The sequence below is a fragment of the Thunnus thynnus genome, chromosome 23 (genome assembly GCF_963924715.1).
Source record: "Thunnus thynnus chromosome 23, fThuThy2.1, whole genome shotgun sequence".
Lineage (NCBI taxonomy): Eukaryota > Metazoa > Chordata > Actinopteri > Scombriformes > Scombridae > Thunnus > Thunnus thynnus.
The window spans coordinates 16,347,253-16,359,572 of NC_089539.1; the positions used below are offsets into that span (position 1 = coordinate 16,347,253).

Sequence of the window (12,320 nt, forward strand, 5' to 3'; positions counted from 1 at the left end):
GCTCAGTGCATTGTGTAAATTACAATTTGTAATTTTTGTAAATATCATACTTAATATTTTTACTTTGTGACGATTCTGTTTATATTTGTACAATGTAAACTATAACAGCTGCTATTTTTGTGTTAGTGAGTTGTTTTATACCTATGACCTTTTTCTGAATTTTGTAGCCTTCGTATTATTCTGATTTTAATAAACAACTTGATGTTACATTTAGCTATAAGCTCTACTTCTGGTTCTTTCTCTTAATATTTTGCCATGATTAAAAGTGTTGTAAGGAATATGCCAGCAGGACACACACAGAATTTGTTTACTGAGTGTTTTGTTTACTCCATATATCACCCAGAGCACTAGTACATGATAAATATTCTTAAGTGGTCGAAAGTTACAACCACTGTAGGACAGAAATAATAACATTTCTTTTGGATACCGAATTTGGACATCCCACACTCAAGTGAGATTCAATTTAATTTGGATAACGATTTTGAAACTTGTGGTTGCTCAATATGAGATAAGATATACTTATTCCTCCAAATGTGAGAATGATTTTTTTGTATCATATTATATTGAGGCAAACACTGCTTTCTTTGGGAAAGACTTTTTGGTAACCCCTCATAGAGCTATCAGTAACACCAAATTTGGCCTCAACTTAAGGTTTGGATGAGAAAGTCATTTCAATAACTTGCAGATGATACATAGCAGTTGAAATCACATTACAAATGTCATATGGAGATGTAATTCAACTTATCTGGCTTCATGGTGTCAAATTCCGACAGGTCATTTTGCCAATAGGCCACTTCCATGCTGCTGACCAAGCTGTTTGCCTTCTGATCCCAACCTTTCCCCCCCAGTGACCAATTATTTAGAAACTCAGAGTCTTACCGTCTCTTTTCTGTAGTAAAGGGACATGAAAGAACTCGATGCCTCTGTCCTATTGCAGTCATAAAAACTGATACCGAGCAGACCAGATATCAGGTCATGTTTAGAGTTTTTGAAGCTATACTTTTATAGATTTTCCCACCAGCCTGCCCTGGAAAGAAATCTTGGAAGAGCGCCTTACCCTCCTCTGTACTTAAACAGCAAGCCCAACACTATAAAAGAGATAACATTCATAATATCCAGTGGTAATCTTATATGATCTGTGGAGCTGTGATTTATGTTGCAGTCATAGTACAGCACTGACCAGATAAACAGTGGAGCATCCAGCTGAAGATATGCTTAAACATCCAAATATGATTTCTCTTTTAATGGTTAATGCATCTTCTAAAATCTACATGCTTTCAGGCAGAACATAGGCTTAATTGGCTTCATATTCATGCCATAATACAGTTCATTTCCTGGAAACTCATATCAATAAAAGGGCCCTTGATGTATAAAAAACATTTATTGCCCTCTTATCTGTCTGTCTGCACTTCATGTCTTACAATGTTGCAATGACTTTGTCTTCTTCACAATTCATTGTAGTCGATTAATTTTATGATCCATTCGGATAATTAATAAAAGATCACAACAAGAACTTTGAATTATGAATTATACTCAAGATATGTATTTCTCCTCTCTGCTCTTTAATGTCATTTCAAGATTACATGTCCAAGAAAGAGTGATAAGTTAAGAAGGGCGCAACAGTCAATTTGAAAAACTGAGCGTAAGGGACAAGACTGTAACTCTAGTCCTCTGTCGCCCTCTGCTGGCTTCAATTTGTTCCTCTAGTCCCGAGTTCAGTAAAGATGTTTGCTAGTAATCCAGTGAGAGCTGCATTATCAACACTGTGTATCAAACATGTTCACCGTTGTCAAAAATGTAGTCACACATTCAGTCCAGGTAGCGATGTGGATTCACATCCCAGGGTTGGCCAAACAGAAACCTTTCATCTGTTTGATACTCGCTCAAAGTGAAAGAAATGCCCTGCTGATTCCAGCAGTGGGTTACAGGGAAATCTGTTCTTATTGTCTCAGTTGCCAATGGAAGGCATGTCCTTGTGTCTGTGGGATGGTGAACCAATGGGAAAGTGAGTCTATCTGTGTGGAGAGTGAATGGAGTCTTCTCTGTCATGGTCAGTATGTCATTCGGCTGATGGCGGGATGAGGGTGGCATTGAGATGGATGTCAAACGCTCAGAATTTCCAACACCTGCACATCAGATTGATAGATTTGGGAAAAAAACTATAATTAGATGTTATGTAAGAGGCGTGGCAGATAAAAAGGTGTGTGATTGGGATTATGGACATGAAAGAAATACCCTTTTAGAAACCAGGTTGTGACAAACAATCAAACACTAGAGAGACAAAAGTTATTTAGCATGGTCTTACTTCTTTCTGCTGGGAAAATGTAGCCATCTTGCAACTTCCTGGGAACAGCGCTGTAGCTCTGACAGGCATCTGAGGCACTACAGTAGACTCCTGTTGTCTTCACAAACATATATAAATGTTACTATACAGTATGTGCCTGTCATCTGTGAGAAACCAGAAGCCACATGTATCTCACATTTTCCCAGAACTTGCGTCAAAAATTAAATATTTCTCTATAAAAACATCTTAACGTTTTCTTCGTAAGAGTTTAACACTCAAAAACTGGTTTGATGAGATTTTATTGACAGTGACCAGCTGTCACCACATTTCGATTGAAATGTTGCTAAAAACAACCAAAACTGTTCCAACTTTGGCAGAAAATAGCATATTCATGTCAGACCACATTACTCACAGTCAGAAGCTGACTGACAAAAAAAAAAAAGCTTTTCAGGAGCTTTAAAGTTTGTCTCACAAAGTTTAAATTCACACTGTACCTGTTGCGGCGTGAAGCTGTGTGGCATTGTGGGATTCACAGGATAAAAATCCTTTTGTTTTTGAAGGTCTGTAGCTGTAAGTGAGAAATACTTTTTGTCAAATAATTCCAAAGTGTGAATGCACATATGCTGAGGGGCTCTCCATTGCTATTCAGTTCAATTCAGTTCTTTTCAGGTCTTGCATGCATACACACACAAGTTAAGAACTTACTTTGCGTGCTGCTTCTTTGTTTGGCTTCCCTCCTCCACTTGGCCCGTCTGTTTGAAAACCAGACCTTTGAAGACAGACAATAATCTCAAAAGCAGAAAGATTGAAGTTGTAATAGTGTATGAACATTCTGATGATAAAAAGTTTTAATCTACCTTTATGGTATCCTCAGGAAGTTTGATCTCAGCTGACAGTTTCTCTCTTGTGTATATATCTGCGTAGTGGCTGTGAGAAAATTCTGATCCAGGAAATAGAAAAAACATATTTTACTGCTTTTCCAAATATTATGTTTGACACGTGGATAGACTTTTAAAACATTTTAAGTCACCTTGCTCAAGTGCTCTGCTCTGCTCTGGGGTGAAAGTGGTGCGGTTTCGGTGCTGGACACCTTTATGCTTCTTGTCATCACTGCATACAGTCTCTAACATCTCTCTCTCATTTACTTCTTCTTGAATCATGGCGTCAAAACCTGAACATAATATATACACATATATAATATCATAATGCTATAAAATGCCTTAGATGTTATGCATGTTAGACGTGACCAAAGTCACTTCAAACAACCCCTGTGTTTGTTAGTTCACCCAAATTTTGTAGACTTACAAACTACAAGATTTATTAAGTAATCTAGTGGGGAAAAGATCAAATGAGGTTATTTAGAAACGTGTGACTTTTGTTTAAACTAGTTATCATTGTATTTATGATGATTACTAGTTGGAGGTTACAGATTCTCCATCGTTATTTTCAATAATCCATAAACCTCCACAGGTGACTTACCCTGTTCCGTCGTGATGTGCGCATTGATCTCCATGCACATTGGTCCATGGTCCAAGTGGATCTTTCTTAAAATCCGATTTATAGACGACACCTTGCAGAACGCAGTGTGTAGAAAACACTGTTAAATGCTGAAAAATTTTAAGTAACGTAAGATTTGAATTCCTTATTACTTACGCTGGGAACTTTGGAGGCCTTGCAGGTTCGTGCTGCTGTGAGCCGTTTTCTAATTTCCCAAGCGAAAATAGTTGGATTTTCTCTTTTGCACTGAATGATTGTAGAGATTACACCGGGGGTGAGAAGCCGTGGTCGGCTCCCTCCGATGGTCTTTGGCACCAGGAGTCCTGTGCGACGGTAGCGGCTCAGGATCTTACTTACGCACCCACTGGACACCTGAAAGACGCAGTGGTAGACGCATCCAGGTGTTTTATTTACTGTAACTGACCAGTGGAAATAATATCACAGCAAGACGATTTAGCCAACTTTTCTCATCAAAATCTGATTGAATTTGAATTGTGCCGTTTGCCCAAAAAAGGTTGTGCGTACCCGAAGTATCTTGGATATCTGGCTTGGTCGGACTCCCTCCGAGGCCAGTTCAATCATTTTCCTCCTCTTGGATTCTGGGAGAGGTCTGCCGTTGAGAAACATCCCTCCTAGTTGGTTGACACTTCCACCACCTTAACATAACACAACCTACTGTTTAAATGTGTTTTAAATGGCTTACTTACTGTAAAAACAATAGCCACCTTAAATGATAACGCAGCTCATTTATCCACTATGGTCCCAAAAGATGGTTTAATTAGGATTACTGTCTAATGAGAATAACATTTAACAATCAACCTTTATTTGGCAGATCTGTTCCGCACATCTCCGCTTGCTCACAGCCTTGATGATGAAACTGATGCGTAATGTGATAATATTTCCGGGGGAAAAAACAACCTTCGATGTGAAAAACGCTGTAGTACAGTAAAGTAAATTGTTCAGGTAACTCCGCTTGAATCGCTGGAGAATGACAGTGAACAGAAGTACGCCCTTCTGCAGAAATTTATAGTCCTGCAGACCTCAACATGACGTGGTGGTCTGTTACCTGAAATGTCAATATTGCCTGGAAGAGACTTTAAATGGATTTCTGTTTGGTGGGTATGTTCTGCCAAAATGTCTCAGACAGTTTTGCAATATTCAGCTATAATGTCTTCATTTCACTTGTTTACAGTGTATTTTATATTGTTACAAGAAATTTCACCAGACAAGTGTCAGTATCTTGGCTGAAGGAATATGCAGAGGAGGAAAGATCGAGTCATGATCAATAAAAATGAGACCTCCAGCAAGTCAGTTTTAAGATAACAGTAAGTGCTACTCAAGAGCAAGTCCAAATATGAGTGTGACCTCGTTTTTAATAAACATTTAGTCAGAAAAGAAAAAAAAGCACATCTATCATCAAGTTACTGGTAAACCAAGCAAAATAAGATATCAGTTACCGAGTAAATATCATCATCTTTGCAACATCTTGTTTTTGTGGCATATGATATACAACCACAAGTAGCCTTACTGCACCAGAAGAGTGAATTGACGCCCATCTGGGCAGAGTTCACTATATTTATAGACTATATTACATTTACTCAGCGCCATAAACAAATAGTCTCTTTCCACCACTAGGTTCTTGTAAATTGTGCTATTTATTCAAAATGTATGTGTAAGACTGTAATCAGTAAATCAACAGGGTAATATTGAAGTTTAGGAATTCAGACTCCTTTTGCGCAGTGGCTGCCTACAGTCTTACTTGGAGAAATCAATTTTTCATGCAGCACAGTAATGTCTTTCAACTTACTGCTTCGGTGCATGTTATCATCCCAAAAAATGATACAAATATGGATACAAAGATAGAAATTCCATCTTTCAAAGAAACTAAATGATCAACACATATGTTCCTCGTGCTTTAGGGGGGACTTGTGGTCACGTGACTTGAGCATCCTTTCCCAGGTTAAGTGGCTCAGATTAAAAGGATCTCTGGTCTCGTTTCATAAAACAAACATTTGGAAATCTGCTCCAATGACGACTGCCATATGGTAAAGTGCTTTTGATAAATCATAAATCCATCACGCAGTCTCTCTTTATTACATTTTCTTTCAAAACGTGAACAAATAGACTCGTATATGGGCGCAAGGAAAGGGCCAATTGGGGGACCTCGTTTATCCAGAAGAGGGAGGCGAAAATAACCCTCACAGATGTTCCTTGGGCAGCCAGCAGATAAAAATGCGTTGTAAACGTTTCAAAGGGAAATATTTGACGAGCAAATATTAGCCTATGTGAAAACCCACACAAGGCTCGTCTTTTGGCCTGTTTAATGACTAATTGAATATCATTAGTTGGGTCCACACAGATCGAAGTGCCACCGAAATAAAGGCTTAGATTTTAAAATGCCATATGGCCCAAATTATACATTAACCATGAGTTAGAGGACAATAATACTCTCTGTGTACAATCAGTCAGGTTAGACAGAGGTCAGCCACTTTTGGACACCATCATCTCCTTGCCAACCGAGACAAAGGACAAATAAGGCAAGCCATTTTATTTATTACTGGGGAGTGATGTAGCCATTGATTTATAGTGCTTTATTGCACGTACTGTGTGTGCCAAACGAGGTTGATTAAAGTACTTGTGTTGTGTTGTTAAGACAGCACCACATATTCGTGGTGCGTAAATTTTAATATGGGCTCGCCAAACGAGGGGGCGGTACTTTAAGTGGCTACATTGTGCCACAAAATAATTATAGATTTTAATAACACATCCAAGGTGATTTTCTTGTGCATCAAACACGTATATTGATGCTTAACTGCGTCCTGAAGCCATGAGAAACGTGAGTAATTCAGCCGCGTAAAAAGGTTACCAAAACCTCTCCAAAGCGCACCCAGGTGCCGTGTGCGCAACGGAGCTGACTCCATAGCCGCTTATCTAGCAAGTTTCTCCACCGTGTTATGAGACAGTAACGACATGTATGGAATGTCATTTTATTAAGTTTTTTAGTTTAGTGAATGTACTTTCAATTCTGTGAACGCGAATGCCTGTGTATGTATTTTATTCTTATTAGATTTCCTACCTATACATTTCCATGACCGTGGCCAAATGTACCGATTTCAACAGTAGGCTTCACCACAAAAACGCCAGTTTTATTATGTCATTCAATCTTTCACTAAGTTTTAAATGCTCCTTTTAAGAATAAGGAAAAGGACGTGACATGAAGCTAGTGGAAGCATTTCCCACTTGCTTTATCAAACAAGATTAAAAGCTCCAAATTAAATAGGTGGCGTATTAATTAGACATCTTGTAGCATGGGCAACAATTGATATGTTTAATACTTTAATGTTGCACATTACTTGATCTTGCACCATCTTCTTCAACGAACAACACAACCTTTTTTAAACAAGAGCGTGTCTTTTAAACGTCATTTCATATTTAGTCGGTTATTCACCGTGTTTCTCTTCAAACACGTAAAAAAAATATGCTGTTGAGCGGAGATGAGTCATCTTGATTCTGATCATAACCCACTTTTAAGAAATCCCTTTCATTTTCGATGAGAATTAGCTTCACTCAGTTGAAGAGAAGTCGTTGCAGTGTGATGACACGCAGAAAAAAACAACGTTAAACTGTTAAATTACACCAGACATTAAACAGACCAGCGATGTTACAGCTTTCTTCTTAAGTCTCGTTCAGTTTGGTGCTCAAGAAGATTTGGTCAGTAACAAATGTTGATGTTTTTTCTTAAATATTTCGCAGCATGCGCTATTACAAAATATATCAAAGTTGGCTGTTATAAACTAAATTACCAATAAAATCTAATAGTTGGATGCGGCGTAGCTATAATAAAATAAAAACGTCAGTGCGCCTTTTCCAAACGTACAGTGATGGAGTGGTCCAATAATAAACATAAGACGATGAGCGTGTGAGGTTATACAAAGTGATCACCAAATGATTTCAAGTTGTGTTTTACCTGATCAATAATGCAGAGAAGCTTATAGTCCATATGTTCATAACCATAATTATTGTTAATGTTAATTTTGCGTTATGAATACGAAAACCTTTCTTTCTATTCCTTTTTTCCACAAAAAACGTGTGCCTTAAGTTAAATATTCTACAGAATATCCAAAATGTATAGATCTTTGGATGTTTGAAGACTCTGAGAGGATGTATGCTAACATTTTTATTTGTCAGCTTGAAACTGAGTTTAAAAATGAAGCTGGTATTAGGCAGCTTGCTTGAACTGCCCATACTCAATATGGTAGGATTTACTGGAAATGATTACATAGGTTGCAGTAATATCAAAATATTAATGTTAATTGGGGTAATGTTTAGTTGTTGACAATGTAGTAAAAATCCCCCAGCAACCAATGACTGACTGGACTGAACATCCAATACAATGTGTACATCTTTTTTTTTTTTCCTTTGATAGTGGATACCCAGCCTCTCTCTCCCTCTCTCTGCTGTCTGTCTGTCTGGCTCTGTCTCTTTTTCTCACACACTGTTCATATCACTCATTACAAGTTACTGCTTTGGGGAATTAGCCTGCAAATATTTAGAGTGAGTCCTTTGAGCATGAATGTACCCTTCTTCCCACTCACACAGTTACTCACACTCACATCTGGGAGCCGCAAAGTTCAGCTGAGCAGCAGCAGAGTTTGAACGACTGGACTGTTTTATTTGTCTACATTCTCATCTGATGTATTATCACGCCCTGACAGTTGATGTCACCATAACTCTGACGATGAATCTCCACCATTCTTAATCACAACCATATCCCATATACATAACGTATTAAGGTATTAGAGAGTATAAATTGAGAAACACTCTCTGGGTCCACATAATCATCACATTACACATTACAATCACATCACATAATTTGTGATTTATAGCTGTAGGACGGATGTTTATGTTGTTTCATGTGTGTATTAAATTAGGCTTCCTTAATTGAGTTTATGGCATGCAACCTCTTCATTGGTAGTAGGGTTTGTCACATAAAACTTCAGATAAACTAATGTTCTACTTTGGTATTCTATTGTCTTCTATTCTAAGGAGGATTGACAGTGGTATATATTCAGCCTGTAAACCATATAGCATGCTTGCCAGCCCATGTGTGTATGCATGTGTGACATCCATCCATGCAAAACTTTTTTTTTTTTTTCGCTTTTTAGTTTTGGTGTGCATTAGTCTCTAAATCCATTTTTAACATCCTACGTTTTGTCAATCACTTGTAAAGCACTTTGAATTGCATTTGATTTGTTTGAAAGGTGTTATATAAATAAAGTTTGATTGATTGATTGATTCATGTTGATAAATATAATCAGAAATAATATTAGATTATCTTAAAAATAAAAATCTATTCTATTTGTTTAGTATCATACAATTATTTACAATTTTACAATTTTTATATATAAAACACACTTTAATAGCTATTATCCCAAAATTGAGATACAAATTCCATCTTTCAAGGAAACATATAGCCTACAAGTACATTTTTTAAAATCATCAATAGTTAAAACACCTGCAGGAATCTTAGGATCCTTAATATAATTCTTTTTTTCGATAACTTTTTTTCCCCTATTCCTATTTAATGTGAATGCTAGGTGTTACTTTGTTGGGTCGTTTGTGTGAAGCTGAGATCCGAAGGGCAACTTTTCCGACACCCTTTGAAGGCAGCATTAGCCAGGTTAACACACTATGCTGACGTGTCGAACCTTTTGCTCCGGAAGACATTATTTCGATCTGGCTACGCTGTCGCGAAGCGGCTCCATTCACTTCCATTCATTCTGCTCCCCAGACCCCGGAAAGGTTTTGACGTGTGTGTATGCATGGCAAAGTGTGTTTCCGGTATAACGTGTGTGTTGATCGGTGTTCAGCCTTTTTCTCTTGGCTTTCAGTAGAAGAGTCACTCACTTCAAAGTCCCAGCTGCCTTACCTGGTCACCCCTCAACGGCGTTATATCTCAAACCGGTGAACATGGCATCTGTTTCGGCTCCAGCTCAGACAGCCCCTTCTTCGGCTGCTCCTCTGCAAAGAGGGATTGTTAAAATGGTAGGACTCTTAACATATGAATATGTGAGCTCACTACGTGAGTCTAGGAAGACAGCTAGTTAGCTTAGTGAGCAAAGGGCTAATGAAGGCTAAACTAACTGTTGGTTGTAACACAACTTAAATTAAACTTATATGACAAAATATTTGCAATTGTCTGTTGAATGCCAGTGCTGGCATTATGTCGGTTACAAGTGTCACTAACGTCCTGCTCACTTTTCTGCGGCAGCATGCCAGCTAACATTAGCTGGTTTGCTATCAAAATTGCTAGCCTGCTAAATAAACTGAAGGCAATTGATGTTAGCACATGTTTGCTACATTAGTAGTTAGCTGTAAGTCATTTAAACTAGCAATTTTAGCGGAAATATAAAGTGTTTTGAGAAATATAAAAATGTCAAGAGTCTGATATGATGATATTAATCTAAGTTATATCTACACATGGTCAAGCCGACTGGAAACTAACGTATTTAGTAACTTGTTAGCTGTAACAGATGTTTAGTTTCTCAGCTAACGCTAACGTTAGCTAACTGAGCTCACTGCCTAGAAAGTGTAAAAAGAAAGTTCTTGAAGGAGTTGACAGCACACATTCAAAGTGAATTAATTTATCCTATTGGCCACATGTTAATTAGTCCTCAGCCAACTAGCATGGAAGCTAATATTAAAAGCCTCTCCTTATGTCAACGTTTCATTTTGGTCCCTTTCAGCGTTTCTTATATGTCACGGTGTTATATTTCAGCGGTTAAAGTACCCGTCATTATCGTTAGGAAATCTAGCGTGGATTCATGTCTCTGTAATAGTCAAGCTAGTTCATGTATTCCGACCCCTCAAGTCACAGACAGAGCATTTCCTCAGGGTACTGGTTAAAACCGACCACGGGAAACTGACACGTAGCTACAGCTTTCTTGCCCCTATAATTTTCTATTCATTTTGCTTGTGCGTCTCCGTCGTGTTACTCTATATATTTGATCAGATCAGATACTTTCTTCTCATAGGCCGAGTTAACTCCATCAGATTTGTATTAGCAGATTTACAACTATATATGCATTAGATTCATATAGTTCCATAGTTTGACCTATGGAGGGTGCCCACTAGTCTCCTAGTTCTGTCCAGGTCACCATGCAACTCCACTGGAACAGTTAAGATGCCTTGCTCAGGGGCATTTGATTGTCATTTTTTTCTTCAACCATATTATTTACTGTATATTATAGGATATGAACTATCCACTTCCTTCTCATAATCGCAATTTTCTTATCTCAGCGTTGTTTTTATGCGCTGAAAGTGCTAGAAATTGATTCGATTGAATATGATGTTGCCATGATATCTTTTTTTCCCAATATAGTATACTAGAATAAACATATCTAGATCTAGAGTTATCTTGTAGTATATTTTAAGTTGTTTTAGTTGTTGGGATTAGTTGGAGAAAGCGAATGTCATCCATGCTCCCCGTCATTTAAACAATAAAAAAGTTGATAACAAAAAAAACTGTACTTTGTAACAGAGAGCACAATCAACCTTGTCTACCGTTGTTTGAGGAAGGGTTGTCTTTTGAACCGTTGTAACTACTGTAAACAGTAAGCGATGGTGTCCTGTCTTGAGAGGGAAGTGTGTGAATAAGTTACACTTTTGTTGCTTTAAAACGAAACAAATTAAGGGTTTTTTTGTGAAGGACTAACTATAGAATCACATATTGCACCAGAGTCTGAGTAAGTATGAGTAAAGTAACTCTTTAACTTTTACAAGGTCTGCAATACCCTTGCCCTTGATTGATTATGCACACAGTAAATATACATAATTTACTAATATAGCAGACCCTTCATCAATGGCCTGCCTTTATCTAACATGGTCAATACTTTGAGAAAGGTGATCAGGGAGTCAAGCAAGGCTGTGTAGTACATTCCAAGTTGAACTTGGCCCTTTGGTAGACAGAAAAAAAGGGGGGGTGGGGTATTGCCTCCTTGCCTCTTTTTTTCCATAACTGGTCAGTAAAAATTACAGCGACCGTCCTGCTTATCCTATACTTGGAGGGAGTGAGTCAGCTAGTGGAGAACAGTGGTGATCTGGTGAAGGAGTTTATCAAGCCCACATCTTAGATCAACAGCCCCCAGTGATACTCTCTGCAGACACACTGGAGAGTCTGCAGATAAAAGATGTTTGCTCAGATTCGTGTAAATGCCATGGTTGTCAAACCTAAGAGTAGGGTTATCTTTTTTTTTTTTTTTTTTTTTTTTTTTTTTTTTTAGTATTTAGCAACGTTATCAGATGGCATGATCTCACCTTGCGTCGGAAAGATAGACTGTCACCATGGAAACGTGTAGTGTGAAGTTGCTTTCCAGTGCCATAATAGTTGAGCAGGCCCCATGTAAATGTTTCTGCTAATTTACAGCTGCTGTGAGTTTGTGAGTTGGCAACTGATTATCCACACAACAGGCTTAACACAAAAACTCCAATGTAATTCACTGTGTAAATCGATTTCCTTATTTGCCAACCCGCTGCACTT

The 12,320-nt window shown here is 38.0% G+C and overlaps 2 protein-coding genes across 2 annotated transcripts in view; one reads left to right on the top strand and one right to left on the bottom strand.

Moving 5' to 3' along the window:
• Nucleotides 1-1,164: 1,164 nt before the first annotated feature.
• On the bottom strand, nt 1,165-4,490 carry LOC137175719 (paired box protein Pax-4-like). Its single transcript, XM_067581547.1, has 9 exons — nt 4,307-4,490; nt 3,938-4,153; nt 3,764-3,854; nt 3,315-3,455; nt 3,142-3,224; nt 2,990-3,053; nt 2,779-2,852; nt 2,306-2,402; nt 1,165-2,126 (listed from the first exon to the last, which is right to left on the bottom strand). The coding sequence occupies exons 1-9, from the start codon at nt 4,406-4,408 to the stop codon at nt 1,810-1,812; spliced, it is 1,185 nt and encodes a 394-aa protein (XP_067437648.1). The 5' UTR covers nt 4,409-4,490; the 3' UTR covers nt 1,165-1,809.
• A 5,033-nt stretch (nt 4,491-9,523) lies between these two features.
• Nucleotides 9,524-12,320, top strand: part of snd1 (staphylococcal nuclease and tudor domain containing 1) — a 180,072-nt gene continuing 177,275 nt past the window's right edge. The window contains exon 1 of the mRNA XM_067582365.1: nt 9,524-9,826. Coding sequence (XP_067438466.1) covers nt 9,752-9,826 — 75 coding nt within the window. The 5' untranslated portion in view covers nt 9,524-9,751. The remainder of the gene's footprint in view (nt 9,827-12,320) is intronic.

Bases quoted from the DNA above. Each gene is read 5' to 3' on its own strand.
- LOC137175719 (XM_067581547.1), bottom strand. From the start codon at position 4,408: ATGTTTCTCAACGGCAGACCTCTCCCAGAATCCAAGAGGAGGAAAATG. The intron at 2,403-2,778 runs GTACAGTGTGAA...ATGTTTGTGAAG, and splicing joins ACAGCTTCACGCCGCAACAG to ACAACAGGAGTCTACTGTAG. The intron at 2,127-2,305 runs GTAAGACCATGC...TCTGATGTGCAG, and splicing joins CATTTTCCCAGCAGAAAGAA to GTGTTGGAAATTCTGAGCGT.